Here is a 27,180-nt window from a genome sequence, read left to right as displayed (position 1 = left end):
GAATGAATTCTGTGGTGTGTCTGTAATGGTGTAATGAGGAACCCTGGAGCTATTCCAACTCATAAAACTAGTGGGGACATCGAAGATCTTCATGTTGATCGATTTGAATATTAACATCTGAGCTCAAAGAGAGTTTGGAGTATCGTAGATGTCGAATGAATTCTGTGGTGTGTCTGTAATGGTGTTACGAGGTATCGTGGAGCTATTCCACCTCATACGACTAGTAGGGACATCGAAGATCTTCATGTTGATCGATTTGAATATTAAGATCTGTACTCAAGGATAGTTGGGAGTGCCGTAGATGTCGAACGAATTCTGTGGTGTGTCTGAAATGGTGTTGCGAGGTATCGTGGAGCTATTCCACCTCATAAAACTAGTGGGGACATCGAAGATCTTCATGTTGATCGATTTGAATATTAGGATCTGAGCTCAAGGAGAGTTTGGAGTGTCGTAGATGTCGAACGAATTCTCTAGTGTGTCTGTAATGGTGTAATGAGGAACCCTGGAGCTATTCCAACTCATAAAACTAGTGGGGACATCGAAGATCTTTATATTGATCGATTTGAATATTAACATCTGAGCTCAAGGAGAGTTTGGAGTATCGTAGATGTCGAACGAATTCTCCAATGTGTCTGTTATGGTGTAGTGAGGAACCCTGGAGCTATTCCAACTTATAAAACGAGTAGGGTCATCGAAGATCTTCATGTTGATCGATTTGGATATTAAGATCTGAGCTCACGGAGTATTTGAAGTGGCGTAGATGTCGAACGAACTCTCTAGTGTGTCTGTAATGGTGTAATGAGGAACCCTGGAGCTATTCCAACTTATAAAACGAGTAGGGTCATCGAAGATCTTCATGTTGATCGACATGAATATTAAGATCTGAGCTCAAGGAGTGTTTGAAGTGGCGTAGATGTCGAACGAATTCTCTAGTGTGTCTGTAATGGTGTAATGAGGAACACTGGAGCTATTCCAACTCATAAAACTAGTGGGAACATAGAAGATCTTCATGTTGATCGATTTGAATATTAAGAGCTATACTCAAGGATAATTTGGAGTGTCGTAGATGTCGAACGAATTCTTTGGTGTGCCCTAATTGTGCTACGTAGTATCCTGGAGCTATTCCAACTCATAAAACTAGTGGGGACATCGAATAAGTCGGCCCTTTGCACCACCGGAGGTGTACAGGTTCCATAAGTAAGTAAGTAAGTAACGACATCGAAGATCTTCATGTTGATCGATTTGAATATTAAGATCTGTACTCAAGGATAATTTGGAGTGTCGTAGATGTCGATCGAATTATGTGGTGTGTCTGTAATGGTGTAATGACGTACCGTGGAGCTGTTCCAACTCATAAAAATAGTGGGGACATCGTAGATCTTTTTGTTGACCGATTTGAATATTAAGATCTGAATTCAAGAACTGTTTGGAGTATCGTAGATATTGGAAAAGATCTGTTATATCGCTGGACAGGCGCCGGATATTATCATGAAGCATTTCCATTTCAATTATTTAATCAGAATATGTTAAAAAATGGTGTTGATTCCTTAGAACATCAAAATTAAAACTCAAGGATAGTTTGGATGCTCTAGATCATCCTTAAGGTCACTCCTGACGGAATCCAAGATAAAAAGTGCTCGCTTTTTCGGGGGCACACCACTCGATACGGAAGCAACGCACAACTGCCATTTTTGTTATTTCACGCATGCTGCGACGCAGCAAAGCTAAATCAACAAAAATGACAGTTGTGCGCCGCCTCTGAATCGAGTGGTGTGCCCCCGAAAACGCGAGCACTTTTAATCTTGGATTCCGTCAGGAGTGACCTTAAGTCCGTAACCTGGGCAATATTTTACCTGGATGGAACAATTAATTTTGAACATTTTTGCTGAAGAAAGTAAGGCTCTATCTCTTAAAACTGATTTTTGACAACTGATTTTCGTCTTGGGTCATATATGACCCATCCGTATTGAATCGGTTAAAGTACGAGGTGTTTCTTCGAAGTTTCCCTCAGGCATTTCTTCAAATCTCCAGCTATTCTTTCGAAAATTCTTAAAGGTACTTCTTTGCTCATGTATTCGGATTGTTTTAGCAACTCTTACAGGAATACCTCCAGACCTTCGGAGATTTCTTTGAAATTTCTCCGGAATTCTCTTTGAGCATTCTTTCAAGAATCCCTTCAGAAAACCCTGCAGAAATCCTTCGGGTATTTCATTTAGAAATCCTTTCGAGAATTCCTTCGGGAATTTCCTTTAGGATTTCCTACTTCATCCTTCAATAATTTTTCGGAAGAATTCGTTTAACAAATAATTCCTGAAGTAATTTTGAAAGGAATACTACATTGTTTAACTAAAGGAACATCTGAAAAAAAAAATACAAAAAGGGTTTTGGGAGGTTTTACGAAAGAATCTCTGGAGGAGTATTTAAATGATCTACTGAGAAAATTTAATAAATTATTCCAGGAGGGGCTTTCGAAAGAATATATGGAGGATTTTATTAAGAAATTTTAGAAGATATTCTTAAGGGAATTTTAAAATGTATTTTATTATTGAAAAGAAATCCCAAAAAAATGGATTTTCATATATTTTTTTAAAGATTTCTACAAGAATTCATTCGGAAATTACTTCAGAAACCCCTGCAAGAGTTCCTTCAGGAATATCTGAAGGGAAATTCCTCCTATTTCTTCGGATATTCTCAAAAATTCCTTAGGAAATTACCTTAGGAGTTGCTTCGGAAATTTCTATTTATCCAATAGTTTGTTCGGAGGAATTCCACACATTTTGACGTAGGACTTACGTCTTTCTTTACTATACTGGGTGTCATTTAGATTTTTGGAAATCGAGAGCGTTACGCTGGAAGGGAAGATTTTGAACGTTACTAGCGCCTTTATCTTTCGATGGATTTTTAAGACTTATATATCAATCGACTCGGACACTCTCCAGCAATTTGCGTATTTCATTGAAACTTAAGATTATTAACGATAAGCTATTGAAAATTTCAATTCTTGTCAAATCCAGTAAAAATTTCATATGTAACCAATCCCGTGCGTTCCTAACACGGACATCAGAATGCGGTATGTTACGGGCCTTCGGGTCTATCGGAAGATTTTCTTTGTGTATAAAAGAAGCAGTGTTTGCCGTGTGCGAGTCATCATTCCAGTTCGAGACAGCAACACGTACGGACGTGTTTTTTGCTCGCGCATTTTTTCGAAGTGTTTTCTCTCGTTCTTTCGCTGTTTACGTTTTCGCTTGTCGCGTTGGCGTTATTTTCTCCCGGACCCGTCATGGGAGACTCGGTGGCCGATTCGGTCGCTGGAAAAGTGCCTAAGCGCACTGCTCTTGGAGGCGCGGGTAACCCCTCCAAGCAGCTTTTGCAGAGCAACGTGTTCTCGCCGTTGCCGCTTGATGACGCCGGCAATTCGCCGAAAAAGAGGAAGAAGCAGCAATCGCAGCTGCCGCAGGTGCAACCGGAGCGGAAGGAGAAGTGCCCGCCCGTGTTTGTGAAGGGCGATCCGCCGGATTTACGACCAAAAATTCGCCAGCTGATCGCTAAGGGGCTGAAATGTACTTTTCGGCTCTGCAGCGAGGGCGTGAAAGTGATGCCGGCCAACAGGGACCATCATCAATCCGTCGTGGAGTTCCTCGAGGTCCACAAGTATGAGTACTACACTCATGACCACCCCGGCACGAAGCCGCTCAAGGCCTTGCTGCGAGGACTTCACGACATGAAGGAGGAAGAGCTCCAAGCAGAGCTTGAAAGTTGCGGACTGAAGCCAGTAGCCGTCCACAAGATCGCTCGTCACGACAAGGCGAGGAAATATCGCGACCAGCTTTACCTGATCCATCTGGAGCACGGTTCCACTACCTGGAAGGACCTGAAGCTGGTTGGCGTTATAAATTACACCGTCGTTGACTGGGAGCGATATCGGCCAGTGCACCGCGATGTCACGCAATGCACCAACTGCTTCAATTTCGGGCACGGCACCAGGAACTGCCGCATGAAGCCGCGCTGCAACAAGTGTGGCAAACCCCATCCGACTGACGAGTGCGACAAAATGGAGGTGGCCGATCCCAAGTGCGCCAACTGTGGCGACAAACATCGGGCCACCACAAAGGGCTGCCCAAAGCGAGCCGAGTTCCTGGAAATCCGGAAGAAGGCTTCCACCAGGACCATTCCGAAGAAGAACCGTGTTCCTGTAATCAACGAGGTGAACTTTCCAGCTATCCCGGCTCCCCGTCGTGTGATTCCAATACTCCCACCGCTACAGCCGCACAAGCGACTGGCAGCGGCAGCTGCATCGGTCCAAGCTCCAGCATCGTCGGCACCATCCACCAGCGAATGGCCCCGCTTCCTCCTCCTGGGTTCCGTCGGCAGTCGGAGAACGAAGCCGTCCCACCGGAAGAATCTGCCCGCTGTACACTCCGGAGCAACTGATGCCGATCTTCGCGCAGCTTGCCACTCGACTGCGCGGCTGCAAACCCGATTCGACCAGGTCTTCACACTTGGCATGTTCATCATTGAAAATGGCTGCTAGGGTGGGCCTGGTCAACTGGAACGCTTGCTCGCTAAAGAGCAAAACAATCGAGCTGAAGGATTTCCTTGAGGAGAAGGAAATAGACGTGGCGTTCATCACCGAAACGCACCTAAAACCGGAGGTGAACATCAACATCCCGGACTTCCGCATCGTGCGACTCGACCGGCCGACCAGGGGAGGTGGTGTGGCCATCGCTCTTCGCTACAACATCAACTGTCGTCTGCTTCCAAGTTTCCAGCTCAGTGTCATTGAGGCCATCGGTGTCGAAATCACCACTTCGGTCGGCACAATCGCGCTCATCGCGGCGTACTGTCCAACGCAAGCCAAAGCCGGCGATGGATCATCGGCTGCCCTTCGGAGGACATCGTCAAGCTGACGCGGAGGCAAGGCCAGTATATCATTGCCGGCGACTTGAATGCCAAACATCAAGCCTGGGGCAACAGTCGCGGCAATCGAAACGGCACCATCTGGAGCAACGACATGGAGGAAGGCCACTACACGATCCTGAGCCCGGATTCCCCCACTCGGCTGAGTCGGTCCGGTGCCCACGCAACGCTCGACCTCTACGTAACAAACCTGAGTGACCACGTCTCGCAGCCGGTTGTATACCAGGAGCTCAGTTCGGATCACTATCCGGTGGTGGCGGAACTGGGCTCCTCGGTCAATCGGCACCAGCAGTTACGGCGGAACTACCACCGAGTGAACTGGCAGCGTTTCCAGCAGTGCGTCGATAACACCGTCGACTACGAGGTGCGTCCGGAGACGCCGGAAAGTATCGACCGCCAGCTGTGCGCTATCGAGGAGGCGATCACGGCGGCCCGAGAGCAACACGTACCGACGGCTCGGCAGGTAAGCAACTCCTTAAACATCGATACACTCACCAAAGATTTGATTCGATTGCGGAATGTCACTCGCAGGCAGTTTCAGCGTACTGGACTGCCTGAGCTTAAGGCACGCTGCAATCGAATCACCAAAAATATCAAGGCCAGAATGGTGGACCTCAAAAATAACGACTTCTCGAATAAGATCCGCACTCTCCCAGATTATGCTAAGCCGTTCTGGAAAATGACCAAAATTCTAAAATCCAAACCTCGGCCCATTCCACCTTTGATCCCACTAGACAATAATGGCTCTAAGGATCGCTTGATAACTTCTGCAGAGAAGGTCGCTGAAATAGGTCGTCACTTCGTCAGCTCACACAATCTTGGGCAGAACATCGTCAGTCCACACGAAGCAGCCGTCAACGAGCATGCTAACAACATCCATTTGATTCCCAACGACTTCTCGGAGGAGTTGGAGATCTCAGCTGACGAATTGACGGCCTATATCAAATCGTCGAAGAACATGAAGGCCCCAGGCTTCGACAGCATCCTGAATCTCGAGCTCAAACACATGAGTGCTCCGTTCTTTGAGCACCTCTCGCTGATCTTTAATCAGTGTCTCCGGCTTAGCTACTTCCCATCGTCCTGGAAGTCAGCGAAAGTCATCCCCATCCGGAAGCCTGGGAAGGATCCTTCCTCCCCAAAAGTTATCGACCCATCAGCCTTCTCTCAGGGTTATCCAAGCTATTCGAAAAAGCTATTCATCATCGGTTACTTGAGTCTGCCGAAAATCTCAACATCTTGCTCGAGGAACAGTTTGGTTTCCGACGCGGTCGGTCAACTGTACACCAACTGACCCGAGTTACCAACGTCCTCAGACGGAACAAGTTTGTCTCGAAAACATCCGCCATGGCCTTACTCGATGTCGAGAAGGCATTTGACAATGTATGGCATGATGGCCTGGTGTACAAACTACAACGCTACAATCTTCCCAGCTACCTGGTGAAACTCATCGAAAATTACCTGTCGGCAGGACATTCCGGGTCTCAATCAGCGGAGCGAGTTCCAATGCACACAACGTCGGTGCAGGCGTCCCCAGGGCAGTATCCTCGGGCCCCTGCTTTTCAATTTGTTCACCTCCAACATGCCAGAACCTCCAGAAGGCGGCATACCCTCTCTGTTCGCAGATGACACCTCCATCGTCTACAACGGTAGAGTGATCAGAGCGCTAGTGGCAAAACTCCAACGAGGCCTGGATGCCCTGACAGAGTACCTCACCAGCTGGAAGATCTGTATCAACGCGGCGAAGACCCAGGTCATCATTTTCCCCCACTCCAAATCCCCTAAACTTGTTCCGCCTGGGGACTGTAAAATCATCCTCAATGGCACGACCGTGGAATGGGCCAACGAGGCCGGCTACCTTGGCTTGACCCTCGACAGCAAGCTTATTTTCAGGCAACAGGTTGACAAAACGGTGACAAAGTGTAACGTCTTGTTGAAACTACTGTACCCTTTGATCAACCGCCGGTCGTCATTGTCCCTGAAAAATAAGCTTGCTGTCTACAAGCAAATCATCCTCCCTGTGATCGAATATGGCATGCCAGTCTGGGAGAGCTGCGCTAAAACCCACCACCTCAAACTTCAACGGGTCCAAAACAAATTCCTGAGGATGATCCTCAACACCCTCCCAGGACAAGAACATCCGAGGACCACCGTCTGGCCGGAATAAAAACCTGACATGAACGCTTTGGTGAGTGTAAAAAGAAAGTTTAGGGTCCGTCGCTTGCATTCGGATCAGGCTCCAATTAGGGCGCTAGTTCCAATCTAGGTTATCAAATTTCTTATTGTAAATATTAGTGTACATAGTAGTTAGGTTATCAAATTTAAAAAAAACACACCAGCGCCTCCTAAAGGCCGTCATGATATATCATATTAACACTTAAATAACAATGTAAACATAAAAATTTAAAATTGAAGTTGGAGGGCCAAGCCGGCCGAGCACTGTACATGTAAAAAATAATTGTAGAACAGAAAATGAAACAATAAAGAAGAATTTTACTACTACTACGTGTGCGAGTCATTACAATTTGTGACAGCAGCGCGTACTGACGTGCTTTTTGCTCGCGCATTTTTCGTTCGTCGTTTCGTTCGTCATTCGTTCGTTCGCTGTGTTTACCTACATAGCGGCATCATGCAGTCACCAGCGGTAGAACTGCCGGTGGGTCTGCGAATATGCATGAAAGGCGCATTTTTTTTTGTCATTCTGTGCTTATTGATGGTCGGATGCAGTGGGGTCGGTTGAGATGGATGCAATCGCCCATCGTATCGCTCGGAGTTCACGGCTAGAGGCCGATGATGGCTGCTGCCAGTGGTGGTAGATGAAGAAGTATAAAATTAGAGAGATTTGGTCTGCTCATCCAGGTGATTGGTTTCATAGTCCACATGATCCCGGGATGGGTACGAGTCATGTCATATTTGTTAAGTTGTGCTTGGTACTAAACGACACGTACATTAAAACATGGTTATACTATAACAGTTCTGATTCCCCAGCAAACAAAATCAACTACACTGATGAAAATAAAAATTTGATTTAAATAATTACTTTCATTTGTTTGCAGAAGGCATTAGCAATTAAAGATGCACAATCATGTAAATGTAAATACGTTACGTTTATACAAGTCCTACGTCTACTCGCGGTTATGTTGAAAACATTACCCATTGCTTGTTTTTTCGTAAAGAACACCCCCAGGAATAAGTTCAAATAGTCAAAGATCGTAATTCCCACTCATTCTTTCTCACGCAGATTTTCGCCGGGAAATCGTTTTGCGGGAAAAGTTGATTTGCTCGTTCTCTCATTTCTTTCTTCATTTTCCTGGCATCAGGCTTGTAAAATGTCATCTGCATGTCATTTGACTAATTTGTTCATAACTTTCTTTAGAAGCAAAATTTCTTCCATAATTTTGAATGTACTCATAACGCTTGAGTAGGGTTATATTTTTGTCCAAGGGTACATTGCTCTAAGTATAACATCAAAGGCTGGAGAGTGAAAACTCTCCAAAATGTCACGTGTCATTTGACATAATGTCATTTGAATGACATTTTGCCTCCCACGCCCCAGATTACATATTTACAGCAAAGTCTCGTTAGACAAAGTTGTAGGCCCATTTAACCGCTATAAGTTCGTCATACAACATGAATTGATAGCTACCTTCTGAAAAAAGTTCTGGGAAAATTATACAAACGAATGCAAATGACATTTTACAACACTGCCTGGCATCACCAATTGCAAAATGAGTATCCCTAATGAAAAAAACAACCAATTCCCTTCATGCAGTCGATGTGGTGGTATTGCTATAGTCACCGTTTGCCATCGCTATTTTTGTTGATGCTCTAGGTTCAAATCCCGTTGCGGTCATACAATTTTTGTAATTGCGTACCGAAAATTTTCGAGAAAAATGAGTGAGGCTTTAAAGTGATGAAACGAAAGAAGAAATTCATCAAGTAGGTAAGCACGATTTTTGCTGATTTCCCAGGTTAGCTCTAGAGTTAGCACCTCCCTAGAAAAAAATAGCCCCCCATAGGATTTAAAAAGTAAGTTAGCAGTGATAACAATTTTCAACATAACATAAAGAATTACTGAAAAATTTTGAAGACAGAAGAGTTATCTCCCATATTCATCCTATCATAATGAAATGAGTGGAAGACAAATAACCTTTTCTTCATTTCTGAGCAAGATTCCTATGTGGCACTGAAATAGGACTTAGTGTTAATTATGAAAAGGTGATATCTAATTGATTTGAAAGCATCAAAGTAAGCTCGATATAAAGAACAACGGAGAACCACCAAAACAATAATCAAAGCAATTGTGGTAGCAGTTAAAGACATGTGTTCAACTACCACGGACTAGAGTGAAAGTTTTCCAGCAGACTTCCGCTTGCCTAGCAGCATGATAATCTCTTCAATTCCCATCAGCATTCAAGAAGGATTTTCATCAGAATCTGAGGGGAATTCCCATCAGAATCCGAAAAACATGCTCATTGGAATCTCTAAAGAATTCCTTTCAGAATCATCGAAGTATTCCAACTGGAGCCCAGAAGAACTCACACTGGATTCCTTTTGTTATCGTTGAGGAATACCCTTGGGAATCTGTGGGGGATACGCTTCATAGAATTTGCTTCAGAATCTCTAGTTAATATGCTTCGGAAAAGTCAAAACGTTTAATGCAAGAGATGGCGTTTATTCAGTGGTAGGAAAATCGAAATTTCATCACTATAAAACTACTAATCAGTGCAAACTATGTGCGGGAGATAATATGTTCACCTCATACTTCATTCCTTATCAGTACTTTCTTCTAAAACACCCCAATTTTGAAATTTTCGAAACATAGAGTAGCTGTTTTAAGGAATACTTGCGTCTTAATAACTTCTTCGAAATATCTTCTTCTTCTTCTTATTGGCATTACATCCCCACACTGGGACAGAGCCGCCTCGCAGCTTAATGTTCATTAAGCACTTCCACAGTTATTAACTGCGAGGTTTCTAAGCCAGGTTACCATTTTTGCATCGCCGGGAGTGGGTAGGACAAGTAGGACATGTCCTACGCACGAATTTCCCTGGGTGGGACAGTCAAAGCATTGTTTTACCCATGATTATTGGTAGAAAATATGAAGTCATTGGCTGGCAAAAATCTGTGGTGATTTCAAATTTAAGCAGTCTTTAGAATAATCACAGAGGTTTCTAAGATCCTAAAGGAATAAACTACTGATTGTTCTTTAGGACTTTGAGCGTTTTATAATCACGAAAGCGTCCAAGATGTCTAAAGCAAAGATTTTTTCGATCATCTTGTAATTTGGGTTCAATCATTTAGTAGTTTATCAATATTACCGAATCGCTTAAAGCCAATGCTAATACCATAACTATTGCTCAAACTGGCACTTCCTATTTGTCCTACCCACTACTCGCAACGTGGATGCGCCTCTGTGCCCAGGGAAGTCGAGACAATTTCCAATTCGAAAATTGCCTAGACCGGCACCGGAAATCGAACCCATCCACCCTCAGCATGGTCTTGCTTTTTAGCCACGCGTCTTACCGCACGCCTAAGGTATTTCCGACATTCTTAAATTTCTTCAATCTTCTATCTTTGTTCGGACTTTCATCTATGGATTTCCCCAGAAAATCATTCGACAATAACTTCGGAGATAATCCAGAAATTCCTTTGGAAATTCAAAGAAGGAATTCCAAGAAAATTTCGAAAATTTCTTTGGAAAATACTTTATGAAAACTTTCAGGAATTTCTTTAGAAACTGTTTTAGACATTCCTTTGAAAATTTTGTCGGAAATACCTAAGGGAAATCCTTCGGATATTCCTTTTGGAATATCGACAGAAATTGTTTTAAGAATACCTTCAAAATTGCTTTAGGAGAAAACCTTTGTAAATTTCTTTAGAAATTCCTGTATTTGTTCGGAAATTGATTCAGGAATTCTTTTGAGAACTCCTCCAGGGATAAGAAATTTACGCCAGGTATCTTTTGAAATTCGCCCAAGAATTCCTTCTGAAAATTCTCTGAAAACTTCCTGAAGGAAATCCTTTTAGTGAAGCCACACGGAATTTCTTCCGAAACTCCTGCAGTAATTTCGGAAATTTGGTTTGAAGAATTTTTCAGAAAAATTATTAAAGAATTGGGGCCCTCCTTAGCCGTGCGGTAAGACGCGCGGCTACAAAGCAAGACCATGCTGAGGGTGGCTGGGTTCGATTCCCGGTGCCGGTCTAGGCAATTATCGAATTGGAAATTGTCTCGACTTCCTTGGGCATGAAAGTATCATCGTGCTAGCCTCATGATATACGAATGCAAAAATGGTAACCTGGCTTAGAAACCTCGCAGTTAATAACTGTGGAAGTGCTTAATGAACACTAAGCTGCGAGGCGGCTCTGTCCCAGTGTGGGGATGTAATGCCAATAAGAAGAAGAAGATTAAAGAATGAAATAGGAAATATATATTTATATATTATATTTAGTATACTAAAGGAGTTTCCGAAGGGTTTTTTTAGAAGAATTTGGCAGAATTCTTAAAACATATTCCGAGAAGAATTCTTAAAGGAATTTTCAGTCTTTGAATTTTCGAAGAAATATTATGATGATTTACATGTTAAAAAACCCTCCTAATTAATGTGACCAGATAAATTTTGTGTGAGTGCGGGACAAAAAAATATAGATAAATGTTTTAGTAATAACGCTTAATTAGTTTGCTTAAAAAGTTTGCTAACTTTTCGATTAACGGCAACTCATTTTAGAACTCAAAGCTTTCTTTAAACGTTGAATGTGCAGCTCAATGTAGCTGCCATGGAGTTTCGTATAATTTTGAAGTTCAGTGGTTCCCTGTCCAATATCTGCAACACTGTTGCAACTATCGAATTACAGTTGAAAAGCGTTGCAGTTGAATGACTTTCAGCTGTTGATCGTCTTGTGTATAGAAATTTGTTAGACAATATTTTTGTATGTAGCGATAGAAGCAATGATAGGTATCGAACCTCGAAAATTGTTTTCCGAATAACCTAAATAACTCTTTCTAAAATACCTATCAAAAGTAGATACTGTGATTATGAATTAATTAGATCTTATTTTTCTAAAAGTCTATTCTGGTTGATGTTTTCACCTTCAGGAATTTGGTCCACGTTCCAATTTATTTCCAAACAGGTGATGCTGAATAGATATCTGCTCAGAAAATTTAAACTTCCGCCCCATTTCAGATCGCTTGCGATTCTGCAGGGAGAGCATCGTGCTTGAGTTTTGCATGCAGAATCGCATCGTTCCGCTTATTTGGCAAAATAGATTTCGCTTCAAAAGCACCAAATCCCAATAAAAGCGTATTTTATGTTACCTATAGATTTATTTTCCATTGTTTTAAGCAAAGAAAGTAAATTCGAATTATTCGACGGAGAATTTTTTTTTTCTAATTCGTTTATTTGATAGGCTCAGATATTGTAGGAACAACTCAACGGAGCCAAAAACTTTATGAAAAATATTACAAATTTGATCAATAATACATTTTTCTAGGCAGTTTGAAGGATGGGGTTTTGACCCGTGGTATTGTTTTTTTTTCTTCGCTGCAGCATCCACTGGTCCTCAGTTCCTGTTTTTTCTGCTTCTATACATTCACTCGGCGGGTGGTTTGCACATGCTGCAGTATCGCCATCGCTTTCACTTGCTTGTTTTCTAACACGTTTTTCTATCGAAGGGCTAGACAGATCCATTTCGAATTCAGGCGCCTTCTTCAATTCATGTTCGATGTTGTCCGAAGAAACTTCTACTACTACAGCAGCGTATGAAACTCTGTCACGGATTTCCTTTTTCTGTCGCATCTCGGTGTTCTTGCGTTGTTTCGGGGGCTTCCGTTTGGGACATAAGTTCATCCGGTGTCCGTCCATCTTACATAGGAAACATTTGTCTTTGTTTCCGTTATAAAATATGTGTCCTTTCCGGTTCATGAAATGCAAGACTGAGGGTATTTCCTTCTTTACATCCATATACACGCCGCGTACACCTGTGTACACGTCGAAGCAGAACTCAGCCGGGAACTTTTCGCGTACAACATTCTTGACTTTACCATACTTTCCCAAAACTGTAGCAAGTTCATGGTCGAAAACTTCTGGTGGTAGGTCGTACACTCGAACATACTGTATAAATTCCCCCGCATGGGACATGCATACAGCAGCATCTTTTCCATTCGCATAATGGAAAAACAAATCTTCGGAGTTGGAAGTCAATGCATGCAGCATTGCTTCTTCCGTTTTAAACTTTATACATACGGATCTCTCCAGTGCCATGCGATAAACAGCTTCTACTTGACCGTAATCCATGTCCAACATTTTTACGGGACAATTTCGCTTATGTTTGGCTTCTCACTGCCAATCGGGAAGCTGAACTCTATTGTGTTCTTTATCTCACACATCGCGACGGCAGAATCGACTTGATGGCAAATACAATGCACTGTTAAACAACAGACAGCTACCGCGTGGTACGTGACGAACAAACAACCAGTTGCTCTGTCGAGAGCCGAAAGCAAACTGTTCGACGGAGAATAACACGCAGAAATCAAGCAATGATGCAAACCGCGAGTCGAATCATGAACGGTTCTCTGTGCCATGAGTCGGGTGGTGTTTGACTCAAGCTTGATTAAAATTTTGGAAGAGATTTAAGAATTTGAGTTTTTCCCAACACTGCTATCGATATCCAATAGGTATTATTTAGCACAGTAAAGGTCGTTTTCTAACTGGGGTAGATTTTCCGCAAGATTTAGGTCCGCATGGCATTTAAATGGGGTGGAATTTTTGACGTTCCGTGTCGAAATCCAAGCAATTACGCAGCAGGAAATACATGGAAGCAGGGTATAAGGCTTGGGTAAAAAAAAACTATAGAGACAATTTAGTCTGAGTCGTAGGAGAACAATTTAATCTTGATTTCTATGATCCATATGATCATACCTTACAAAACGTTAGTCTTAGTCAAAACTATATTTTTTTTCAAAATCTAATATAATTTCGTTTAAAATACTAAGTATTAGCTAATAACGTATTCTATTTTTCTGTATCTGCGGGACGTATTGTCACATTACTCCTAGTGTAAACATAGTATTAGTGCGCTTCATGGTATACCCAGAGACGATGTTATTATATAGAGACACGCGGAGAGAATAAGAGCAATTCTGGCTTCACGGCCAGCAGACAAAAATATCCTGTGCGATTGGCAACATAAAAATTTGTAAGAACTTGAAGTGACTCTCAGTATGAGCAGTTATTTCGCTTGCTCCAACCATATATCCTGCCTCGTTCAGCACCATTGCCATATAATGCAACGACAAATATGATGAAATGCAGTAATAAACTTGGTATAAGAACTCCAAAAACAGCTTAATTTGAACTTTTTCATATTTTCTATGATGTTGATTACAATACTTATCTCACATTTAGCACCGATCGATAATGTTTGTTTACTTTGCTCGTTTGGTACCGCGTTTGACGGTTCGTTTGGTACTTTCGGCTTCACTCTGCGCGGGTCTCTATCTATAAACAACGTCTCTGGGTATACCATATATGTAAATGGAAGGACTCTGCGCATCCCAAAAGAAATCAAAAACAATTACCACGCGATTACATTGCTGGAAAACCCAGTGTTTTCAAATAACTGACGACACGCAATATTTTAAAAAATACGAAGAAGCTAATATCAGTTTGCCATAAATGCGTCATAATGAAACCATACCAATTGCAAAATCAAGCAATACCTAAAATAAACCCATAATCACATTCAAACACATCGATTAACTACTTACCATGTCGTACACGTTGAGTATGACCGGCTCGCGACTTCCCATCGCTGTTGGTAGTAGTTCGTCGCTACCACTATCCTTTGGCACCCCGAGACAGCTGGGAAAGGGCAGATTGCAGGGAAGCCCGTTCGAGAACATCACAACATCCAGCGGCAACGCGAAACGAAGCAGCGACAGAGATTTGTTTTATGTGATTTAGCGGCGGTGGGCACAGTAGGATGATTTAGTTGAAAATTTGGCGAGTATTTGTGCACAATACTTCGAGTAGATCATGTACTACAACTAATAAAATGGATCACGAATGGATTTTATGGGCAAACGGCGATGATGGACCAGATCGTGATCAAACGGACGATGGCGGTCCCTGGGATGTATGCTTGACCGGAAAATGATGGGGTGCGTCCAAAAGTTTGATGGTTTTTTGGGGGACGGAAGGGATCGTTCTGCTGGATGATTGTTCTAGCTCTGTATGTGTGTATGATTTTGAAGGCCGGACAGAAGAAGGTTGCAACTAAAAGAAAGAGGAGAAAATCGGAATGGAAAAATGAGTACGGTGGTCAAGGTGAGATGAGTCTATGTGGAATTTCTACATAAGGAAATGCAGATATTAGAAATCTATCGATTTTAAACCCTATTAACTGTTTATTGCCTTTCTTGTACACTAAGTATACGTAACGAATATAGGATTACTTCAAAACCGAACTTTTGATAGAAGGCTCGGAGACCCATAGTATTATATTCCAATCGACTCAGCACGACAAATTGAGGCAATGTTTGTGTGTATGTATGCAATAATGAGAGGCACACTTACACGTACTTAGCATTATTAATTTTTTCGCAACAGATTTCGGTCTAGTGTTTCCTATTGAAAATTAGCCCGATCGACCATTGCGTTATAGAGTTATTGAAAAACATTGTTTTTTGTCCAAAAAATTGTGCAACGCAGATAGATGTTAATTGATGAAAATAATGGGATCTACCCCCCTAAAGCACTATTTTGACCTATCTTATGTGTTTTTCTCATTACATTTTATAAAGCGCGCGAGAAAGGAATCACCATTGCTAAGTGGATTATTCTGGGTTTTAATTTTAAGAAAACAATAATCTACAAACCACTTAACAAATATTTGAAAGACGATTCTATCATTCAATAAGATAAGTATTCCATAAGTTTCTTCTTTAATAAATACAAATAACTTTGTAATTTGTAATTTATTTATTGTCATAACGGAAGCCTACAGGTTACCCCATATTTTAGGTCAAGTAAGTAAGCAGTAAGGAAGATACATTAATATTAATATTGAAAGAATCGGTCGGGGTTTTTTTTATTTGATAAGCCAAAAGGCTCTGATAAAAGTTGATCGATATTTTTTTTTGTTTTGCTTACTATCGCAATTAATGAATCCAATAAACTTTCTGTTGGACAACAAAACTACCGGAATTTATAATGAAACCCTAAGAATAAGAAATAATAAATAAAGTTTATCTGTTTGCATTGCATCGTCCCAAGACGCCAAGATATTCACCCCCGCCCCCTATCAAAACAGTTATCTACTATGCATTAAAGATAGCTCATGAAACAAAACAAAAGGATATTACTCACGGGGTTACACTGGGTTTGATCTTTCCTTTTTCTTCCAAAACAATGGGACTCAACGCAGGAAGTTTGGTAGGGTGGTGTCCTCTAGAGAAAGGGGCCACGGAGTACAAAATTTCACCAACTTGATTCGCGTTTGATATTTGCTTGGAAACAAGGGATACTCTGTCCTCTGGTTGCTTCGATTTTATTCCCCTGGGGTTTCTTCGCCGTAAGAAAAAAAAGTACTAATGAAGACTGGGATGATGATGTACTGAACTAACTACTATTGCTGATTTTGTGGAGCTTCTGCTGATGTTGCATCACTGTTTATTTCTGATCCACCGCTGCAGTGCGATTTTTCGGAGCGGGCGAGATTCTTAGGTACTTATGGACACGATTTAAATGCTTAAAAACTAAAAATCTGTCGACATTTGCTAGTTAAAAATTTTCGACACACTCAAATTTATACTCCTCCTTCGCCTCCTTTTCTTCCATCACTGACAGCAAAAGAGATCAAACCAATGAGCATAGATAGAAAGGTGAGGAAGAAGACCAAATGCAAGTGTATTAGTGGATGATGGAAAATGTAAACAGCAAATGGTGACGTACATATTTGCACGGCTTCTTATGGGAGCTCGTTTGAATGTAGTAGTGAAAATTTTTTCGCCATACACGAAAGGCACGCACACAATATATGGATTTCCATACCTTAGTATTTATTTACATTGAGATCAAACAGATTGTCAAAAAAAAGCCTGTTAGTCTACCAGGGGTGGAACGTTGATTAAAAGTCCTACACTGAGGATATTGTATCCACAAAAATCTACTCCGCTTTATTTTAAGAGCATCATTACCGGTCGCGAGTATTTTAATCACCCGCGCAGCGCTTTCATTTTAGTTTCATCACTCGTTTCCGTATCGGTCATTTTTTTCGGCTCTCAATTTGTTGCTGTATTCCGTACCGGTGACGTTTGACAGTGGACAGTTCATCAAATAGCAGCGCTCTTATCGCGCTACCAAATTTGGTCACCTGTCAGCCGCGCGTTTAGTAGCGACCGGTAAAGTGTCAAGTATACTTGTATATGTATTGATAATGCGCTGCCAAACAGCTTAAACTCACCACCGGTAATCTTGCTCTAGGCCAGTATCGACTCAAAAAGTAGAGATGTTACGCAATTTTGTTAAATATTGTATTTTTCACGAATGATTAGATTTGCTCGACGAAATTCAAGAGTTGTCAATTTTGTATTTCAAGGCATTTTCGACAACCTTTTTATAGATTACCTTGATTGTCAAGCACGTGGTCGGTTGAGAACAATAGGACTGAATGTAAACATCGAAGCACCAGCTGGTTTTGTTGTGTAAACATGATCAGCTGGAGAGCTGAGAACAATGAAAAAATATGTAAACATGAGTGGGCTTGCGGCAGCTGTCACGATCTTCAAGTGAAATGCGCACGGTAGCCATCAGCGAAATCGAATGCGAAATCTGAGTATAAGACGAAATTTTTATCATAAGAGTCTAAATGGTGAAAAAAATCGCAATATTACCAAGAGAAATTTTGACAACTGATACCCGCATACATATTTACCGCACGTTGAACAATTCAAAATTTAACAAGAGCATATGAGAAATACTTGTTGTCTGCCACTGGCCAGACAGAAAATTTGGAAGCAATTTTTTTCACATTTGATGGTTCCATCGGTTTTGTTTCGTAAACATATTTTTTTAAATTTAATGTGCGTCGTTTATTTTAAGTTAAACTAAAATTAATTATGCATTACTCCATTGAGAAGGAGCACAAAAGGTTTTTTGTATTACACGGATAAAAATATATAATCTAAATAGATTATATACTTTAATCTAAACTCATATTCAGTCTATCCACTCATTCTAATGATTATTTTTGGGGTAAGCTTTCCAATGCTTAAATTTCGTTTAATCCTTCGAAATGCTTATTCCCTGTTTAATATTTGTGAGGCTTCTCTTTTGACAGGTCCTTTATACCAACAGAAAACAAAAACAAAACAAAAATAGTGAAGTTGAAAAAATAATTCAAACGCTAGTATTTGTATTATTACCTATTTATTGGCAAAGACAAGAACATGAACTTTCAATTGATTTCTTTTGAGCAGCAGATTCGCCTCATGATGCCACGGCGAATGTAAGTATTTGTTGTAAATTCCGATGCTTCCATTTCAACCCAGAGTAGCAAGAACGGAAGCTCCAAATTACCTATATCTGAGATGCAATCCACTACGCTGATCACTCTTTGCTGTATGTACGTGTCTTTTTATTTAAGTTTTTTCACTTTCTACCACTTTCTTCTGATTCGGGCAGATGTTGTCCGGAATCGGCCGATTAAATTTCTGCATATTATGATCTATAGTTAATTGATAAAATAAGTCGAATTTTATTGTTTAAACGTTTTCAATCAAACTTACTCTTTCTGCTGAACATTTTTGTCACCAAATTTGCAACAACCACTTGCGCAACGGCTTCAATCTGCAATCAAAAAATGAACAAGTCCAAATTTGACACATAGAGATAAACCAAAAAATGATTATTTTATCGATAATCTTAGCTAACCTAGAAACTAACATTCCAGTGCTTATTTTTCAATATTCGCAATACATATAAAAGAAGTAAGTAAAATAAATATTAAAAAGTAAGCAAAATAGGTTATTAGAATTTATCCGTGTATGTGAGGTGAGTTTTTTTTTATATTTACACGCCGCAGTTGATTGATGAAAAACTAACATTTATTGTGTCGCCAGCACTAAATTGTATTCCGACTTCCGAACTTACTTCCGACATCATGAACGTCAGAACAAAATTTGAATTTGCTACCAAAACATTGTCGGAAGAGCGTTCAGAAGTGTGGAAATCGACTTCCGAACTTCAATTTGGTGCCAGCGACGTTGTCAGCGACAAAACAAGCTCGATTTTATGACAGATAACACCGTGCAGTGCTGCATATTTATTTTATTTTTCCGTGTGAATCTCGTCGGAAGTGGGCCTTGCTGCCAGTTCATCAGCGTCATATAAACAGTTTTGGTCTAAATGCACAATATTGTTTTCCAACTCCTTCCGAAGATTATCGCATCCGTATCGAAGGTAATCATGCGGGTGGTCAGACTGTCAACGGGGAGTGGAGTTGTAAATCTGGGGATAATTATAACCACCAGGGTATTGGGCAAACTGCCTGCACAAAAATTCCGGAAAGCTGTTTGGAGTGTTGGTGAAACTGGACTTGAAGTCAACACCTGTTGGATACGTCAGATCTGCTGAGTAAGTACCTATCTAATTTTATTTCATTTAGGGTAAAATACCCAATAGTGGACCCCTTAGTAGTGGAATTTTGTTCTTCCTGTTATAAGGAGTAGGGTAAAATGCCCAATAGTGGACCCCCTAGTAGCGAAATTTTGCTCTTCCTGGCATAAGGAGTGGAAATTTTCAAAATATTAATTCTGCGTGATATCTAATATCAAGCTCTGCATCTCCTCTTCACGATACATACATGAAACACGCAAATACTCGACGTTATTCGTTGAAATTAACATTTAAAAGTCTGACTGAATTCAACCTATAGTAGACCCCCTGGGGGTCCATAATAGGAAATTGCTTCCCTATAGTCGACACTTCATTTGATTTTTATGTTCCGTTTCGAGACGTTCTTCTTCCCTATTATGGACCCCTCAAAATATTCCTATAATGGACACTCTCGTGTTTATTTTTTATAGAATTGTAAAAAATCATCTATTTTTACTTTCCATAGCATTTCCAATGCATGTAATCAATTCATAGAACTGTAAGGTAGGTTCTCCCGATGGAATTTCATAGCAAAATGTTTACATTGTGCTGTAATAATGCAAAAATGGCTAGAGGGTCCACTATTGGTTGGGGGTCCACTATTGGGCACTTTACTCTAGATGTTCATGGTAGAATTAGAGGTGAAAGCATAGAACTGATAGTTCCGTTAGGGAAGATCCATCAATTACGTAACGCAAAAAATGGAATTTTTCAACCCCCTCTCCTCCCTATGTCACACTTTTTGTATGAAGCTCCTGAAATTTTGTATGGATCGTCACACTTCACTCAACCCCCTCTAAGCGTTACGTAATTTGTGGACGTTCCCTTAGGATACGGTACACGCAAACAAATGTTGCGGTAGAAAATACCATTCCGAGGGTTAATTTAAGAATACGCACCGACGATTTTCAGCAGACAACAAACCCGTTTGATTTTACCATGCGCACAGTGAAGGGGCAGCAGGGACTATGTCCAAGGGTGTTAGGTGGGACGCTAAACAGCCCTGACACGACGGCCTTCCGACGAGACAGGAGGTTTGCGCAGGCCCAATAAGCCGCCTTTAAAAACAACTATTACGAACGACATAGAAGATAATACGACTCGATACAATCGGCAACGACCTAGGCGACGAATAAAGGATCACGATTGGAAGCTTGGAACATGGAACTGCAAGTCGCTAGGCTTCGCAGGTTGCGATAGGATAATCTACGATGAATTACATCCCCGCAACTTCGATGTCGTAGCGCTGCAGGAAATCTGCTGGACAGGACAGAAAGTGTGGAAAAGCGGGCATCGAGCGGCTACCTTCTACCAAAGCTGTGGCACCACCAACGAGCTGGGAACCGGCTTCATAGTGCTGGGAAAGATGCGCCAACGCGTGATTGGGTGGCAGCCAATCAACGCAAGGATGGAGGATAAAAGGCCGTTTCTTCAACTATAGCATCATCAACGTGCACTGCCCACACGAAGGGAGATCCGACGACGAGAAAGAAGCGTTCTATGCGCAGCTGGAGCAGACATACGATGGATGCCCACTGCGGGACGTCAAAATCGTCATCGGTGACATGAACGCTCAGGTAGGAAGGGAGGAAATGTATAGACCGGTCATCGGACCGGATAGTCTGCATACCGTATCGAACGACAACGGCCAACGATGCATAAACTTTGCAGCCTCCCGCGGAATGGTAGTCCGAAGCACTTTCTTCCCCCGTAAGAATATCCACAAGGCCACATGGAAATCACCTAATCAAGTAACGGAAAACCAAATCGACCACGTTCTAATCGACGGTAAATTCTTCTCCGACATCACGAACGTACGCATTTACCGCAGTGCGAATATTGAATCCGACCACTACCTCGTCGCAGTATGTCTGCGCTCAAAACTCTCGACGGTGATCAACTCGCGTCGGAGTCGTCCGCCGCGGCTAAACATTGGGCGGCTACAAGACGGTAGACTAGCCCAAGACTACGCGCAGCAGCTGGAAGTGGCACTCCCAACGGAAGAGCAGCTAGGCGCAGCATATCTTGAAGATGGCTGGAGAGATATTCGATCCGCCATTGGAAGCACCGCAACCGCTGCACTAGGCACGGTGGCTCCGGATCAGAAGAAACGACTGGTATGACGGCGAATGTGAGCAGTTAGTTGAGGAGAAGAATGCAGCATGGGCGAGATTGCTGCAACACCGCACGAGGGCGAACGAGGCACGATACAAACGGGCGCGGAACAGACAAAACTCGATTTTCCGGAGGAAAAAGCGCCAGCAGGAAGATCGAGACCGTGAAGAGACGGAGGAACTGTACCGCGCTAATAACGCACGAAAGTTCTATGAGAAGTCGAACCGTTCACGTAAGGGCCACGTGCCACAGCCCGATATGTGTAAGGACATAAACGGGAACCTTCTTACGAAGGAGCGTGAGGTGATCCAAAGGTGGCGGCAGCACTACGAAGAGCACCTGAATGGCGATATGGCAGACAACGGTGGCGATATGGTAATGAACCTAGGAGCACGCGCGCAGGACATGCGACTTCCGGCTCCGAATCTCCAGGAAATCCAGGAGGAGATCGGCCGGCTGAAAAACAACAAAGCCCCTGGAGTTGATCAACTACCAGGAGAGCTGTTTAAACACGGTGGTGAAGCACTGGCTAGAGCGCTGCACTGGGTGATTACCAAGGTTTGGGAGGATGAGGTTCTGCCGCAGGAGTGGATGGAAGGTGTCGTGTCCCATCTACAAAAAGAGCGATAAGCTGGATTGTAGCAACTACCGCGCAATCACATTGCTGAACGCCGCCTACAAGGTACTTTCCCAAATTTTATGCCGTCGACTAACATCAATTGCAAGAGAGTTCGTGGGGCAGTACCAGGCAGGATTTATGGGTGAACGCTCTACCACAGACCAGGTGTTCGCCATACGTCAGGTATTGCAGAAATGCCGCGAATACAACGTGCCCACACATCATCTATTTATCGACTTCAAAGCCGCATATGATACAATCGATCGGGACCAGCTATGGCAGCTAATGCACGAAAACGGATTTCCGAATAAACTGATATGGTTGATCAAGGCGACGATGGATCGGGTGATGTGCGTAGTTCGAGTTTCAGGGGCATTCTCGAGTCCCTTCGAAACCCGTAGAGGGTTACGGCAAGGTGATGGTCTTTCGTGTCTGCTATTCAACATCGCTTTGGAGGGAGTAATACGAAGGGCAGGGATTGACACGAGTGGTACGATTTTCACGAAGTCCGTCCAGTTATTTGGTTTCGCCGACGACATTGATATCATGGCACGTAACTTTGAGAGGATGGAGGTAGCCTACATCAGACTGAAAAGCGAAGCTAAACGGATTGGACTAGTCATCAACACGTCGAAGACGAAGTACATGATAGGAAGAGGCTCAAGAGAGGTCAATGTGAGCCACCCACCACGAGTTTCTATCGGTGGTGACGAAATCGAGGTGGTAGAAGAATTCGTGTACTTGGGCTCACTGGTGACCGCCGATAACGATACCAGCAGAGAAATTCGGAGACGCATAGTGGCTGGAAATCGTACGTACTTTGGACTCCGCAAGACGCTCCCATCGAATAGAGTTTGCCGCCGTACCAAACTGACTATCTACAAAACGCTTATAAGACCGGTAGTTCTCTACGGACACGAGACCTGGACGATGCTCGTGGAGGACCAACGCGCACTGGGAGTTTTCGAAAGGAAAGTGTTGCGTACCATCTATGGTGGGTTGCAGATGGCGGACGGTACGTGGAGGAGGCGAATGAACCACGAGTTGCATCAGCTGTTGGGAGAACCATCCATCGTTCACACTAGAGATGGGCGCTCCGCTCAGGAGCTGTTCCAAAGATTCGCTTCCTTACATTGAGCTGATGAGCCATGGATCTTTTTTAAAGAAGCCCAGCTCAGCAGTTCACTTTAAATTGATGAAATCATTGTCAAACACGCGCCTAGAGAAACTCCCTCGAGCGTACGCACTCGAGTACGCGCGCTGTTGTATTTTGTACAGCACAAACGAAAATACCACGCTCGCGGTACACAACACAAGCGAGCTTGTATGAGCATTCCAGTCCAGTACCGCGCACGTGCTGATCGTTTATTATTTGCACCTCAAGCACCATCAAGCCAAGCGACAGAAATCATTTCTGCTGCAGAGAGGAATAAGAAACACACAAGCAAAAATAATCTAGCTTGCCGCCTATTTCTTAACCCATACCCATATACTCGGCGCTACGAACGGACACACAAAAGATATCTAGTAGTGCGGTAGCGAACGAACCGTACTAAGCAAAAGATCCGAAGATCCGAACAACTCTCAGTTCCGCTCATGTCGTCGTCCAGCTCGAAATTGCTGTGACATGGAAGCGAGAGCTGCGCCACTAGCTCAGATCCGTGCGACACGGATCTCGATCCGGATCAGTCGCGACCGATTCTAGCGAGCGAACCGTGTGGTTCAAACGAACCGAGCTGGGTGCTGTGTCTTGCACGGAGCGGATCTTTTACTTGCGACTGGTTTTCCCGCCAGCATACTGCTACATGTGCACTCGGTTTGTTTGTAGCACCGTGCTCTGTATTTTTTTACTCTCTTGTTTTTATTTCTCTCGCATTTCGGGAACCAATATAGATGAATGGGCTCGCTTGTATGAAAATGTCAACTACGCATGGTTAGAAGGGTTAGAAGCGCGCGCAAACAAGGCATTGATTTACTGCACCCAGTATGAAGAGAAAACTTATGACACGTGATATGGTTCATATACATATCAGAGATTAGGGACTGAATTATTTAAATTAACGATTTGAGAAACGTTATCAACAAAATGTAACTTAGAATTATGAATAGAAAATAATGTTGAGTTAGTTTTTGTACAGAAATAAATGTGATGGTTCTAAATGAACTCCTAGACTTCAAAACTAGACGGCCAGAAAACAGCGTAATAAATGTTATTAGTTTAAAATTGTCGGTTTTTCAAAAGAAATTATTACCTCACTGTAGCTAAACATTTTAAAAATTTCAAAGAAAGGTAAATAGATGAATGATGAATGAATTAATAAATTAATGAATGACATAAATTTTTCAAATTTTTGAACAATAATTAAAATGATAATATTAACAATTATGTTTTATTATATGTAGCATTAAAGAACTGAAGAGCTGATCCAAGGAGCTGACTCTTTTCAATGAGCTGAACGGATCAGATCCGCTCACTGCAATGAGCTGTTTTGCCCATCTCTAGTTCACACCGCGAAAATCGGAAGACTGCGGTGGGCCGGGCACGTAGCCAGAATGTCGGACAGTAATCCGGTGAAAATGGTTCTCGACAACGATCCGACGGGAACAAGAAGGCGAGGTGCACAGCGGGCAAGGTGGATCGATCAGGTGGAGGACGACTTGCGGACCCTCCGCAGACTGCGTGGTTGGCGAAATGCAGCCATGAACCGAGCTGAATGGAGAAGTCTTTTATGTGCAGCACAGGCCACTCCGGCCTTAGTCTGATGATAAAATAAAATAACAGTGAAAATCAACTATGGTCATGGTGGAATGTTATTACATGAACTGAATCAGTGGTGAATTTGTTCGAATGCATGGTTAATTTAACTGAAAATTTGTGGTTGTTTTAAAAACATGGCGTAGTCTACAAAATAGTAATTGTTACCATGGAATTTTTTTTGTGTAGGAATGGAGAATGTTTTTATAGAAGTCGATTTGATAGCGAGCGGAGGGCAATATTTGTGATGGCACAGTAGAGGATTTACTTTACAATAAACGCACAGCATGTAGATTGTTATGTGTACCATACCATCTATTGCATTCCAATGGATTATCCAAAAGATATTTTAGTTTCAAGATAAACATTGTCGCTGTCGTCGCTGTCCGGAACATCTTTTGCTGGCGAGGATGGGGGATCTAGATGTCAATGAAGGAAAAATACATACGATTTGACAGTTAGATACCACACATGTTTCGGACAGCAGAACAAAGGGAACTGAAGCGACAATCTTTATCTGGTAACTAAAATATCTTTTGATTATCCCTGTACTGTAAATTTCTATCCGGGCAACCTTAGAGTAAAATCAGCAGTGATTCAAATCGTTCGGGGCTGTCAGTTTGAATATGAATCTGAAACATTCATTTTCCCAGCAGCTGTTCTAGATTCATTTTTTATACCAGTCAAATGTCAAAAAAATAAAACTGGTATAACGCTCCGTTCTATTTTCTACAGATTTGAACCACGATTGAATCACGAGATTCAAATGTTTTTCAATTGTTTTGGTGTATGAATACGTCATTTTATCTACGTAGCAATCCACTTTGCAATCACGGCGCCTTTCTTGGCAGCAACATAATGATTTCATTTAATTGAAAATTTGAAAAACATGAATGGAACACTGCTGGGGAAACCAGAGAGTTTTTTCTATTGACAATATTGCAAATTTTGCGCCGTGTTCGACTCCCATGCAGAAAATATTGTCCCACCAAAATATGTTCCCACCAGTTTCTCCATATATGGTTGACGTCTCAACTGCAAGAAAGAGCTTTTGGGGTGTGAAAAAAGGTGCAAGAATGATGTTTTGGGATTGTGCTTTCGCTAATTTCTATACAATTCGACGTGTGAGCATTTGTTTTGGTACTTCGACAAATTTGCACGGTAGTCTATTCTTCGGTGAGAAAAGCAATATTTAATTTTTAATTTTAAGAAAATCAAGCACTTTTCAAGAAGAAAGTGCAAAACATTCTGTGAAACCATGTTTGTTTTTTGTGTGTAGACCCCCTGGGGGTCCATAATAGGAAATTGCTTCCCTATAGTCGACACTTCATTTGATTTTCAAGTTTCGTTTCGGGACGTTCTTCTTCCCCATTGTGGACCCTCCAAAATGTTCCTATAATAGACTATATTGTGTTTATTTTTTATAGAATTGTAAAAAATCATCTAATTTTACTTTCCATAGCATTTCCAATGTATGTAATCAAATAATAGGATTGTAAGGTAGGTTCTCCCGATGGAATTCCATGGCAAAATATTTACATTGTGCTGTAATAATGCAAAACGGCTGGAGGCTATTGGTTGGGGGTCCACTATACATGGAGAGTGTTTACGGTGGGTGAGATTTTCATTGACTCTGTTGTGTTTAGTGACCGTTGCGTTGCGATTACCTGAAAAGCAACCAGTAGGAAGCCGCAGTATTCTATTTTATCCGAGATTTATCTCGAGATGCATAATACCTACATGTTCATGATAGAATTAGAGGTGAAAGCATATAGAACTGATAGTTCCGTTAGGGAAGATCCATTAATTACGTAACGCAAAAAATGGAATTCTTCAACCCCCTCTCCTCCCTATGTCACACTTTTCGTATGAAGCTCCTGAAAATTTTGTATGGATCGTCACACTTCACTCAACCCCCCTCTAAGCGTTACGTAATTTATGGACGTTCCCTTAGTCCCCAACAGTTGTAATTGTAATTGTATTTTTTATTGTAACAGTTTATGTAAATTCAAATAACGATGATGTCATTAATAAAATTAAATTGATTTAAAATGAATTCAATTATATATTAATAATATTGTGAACAAAATAAAAGTGTTTTCTGAAATTAAAGCTGGAAAAAT

The 27,180-nt window shown here is 42.0% G+C and overlaps 1 protein-coding gene across 1 annotated transcript in view; it reads right to left on the bottom strand.

Annotated features, from left to right (window-relative positions):
* The window catches only part of LOC134223483 (deubiquitinase DESI2), a 29,574-nt gene extending 12,814 nt beyond the window's left edge, over positions 1-16,760 (bottom strand). Inside the window, exons 1-2 of the mRNA XM_062702645.1 lie at positions 16,281-16,760; positions 14,681-15,188 (exon numbers count right to left, since the gene is read on the bottom strand). Of these exons, the coding sequence (XP_062558629.1) occupies positions 14,681-14,815 (135 nt within the window). The 5' untranslated portion in view covers positions 14,816-15,188; positions 16,281-16,760. The remainder of the gene's footprint in view (positions 1-14,680; positions 15,189-16,280) is intronic.
* Between the last annotated feature and the right edge of the window lie 10,420 nt (positions 16,761-27,180).

This window comes from Armigeres subalbatus, chromosome 3, assembly GCF_024139115.2.
Source record: "Armigeres subalbatus isolate Guangzhou_Male chromosome 3, GZ_Asu_2, whole genome shotgun sequence".
NCBI lineage: Eukaryota > Metazoa > Arthropoda > Insecta > Diptera > Culicidae > Armigeres > Armigeres subalbatus.
The sequence above is the reverse complement of the archived record's forward strand: the minus strand, read 5'-3'. Positions and strand labels throughout refer to the sequence as shown.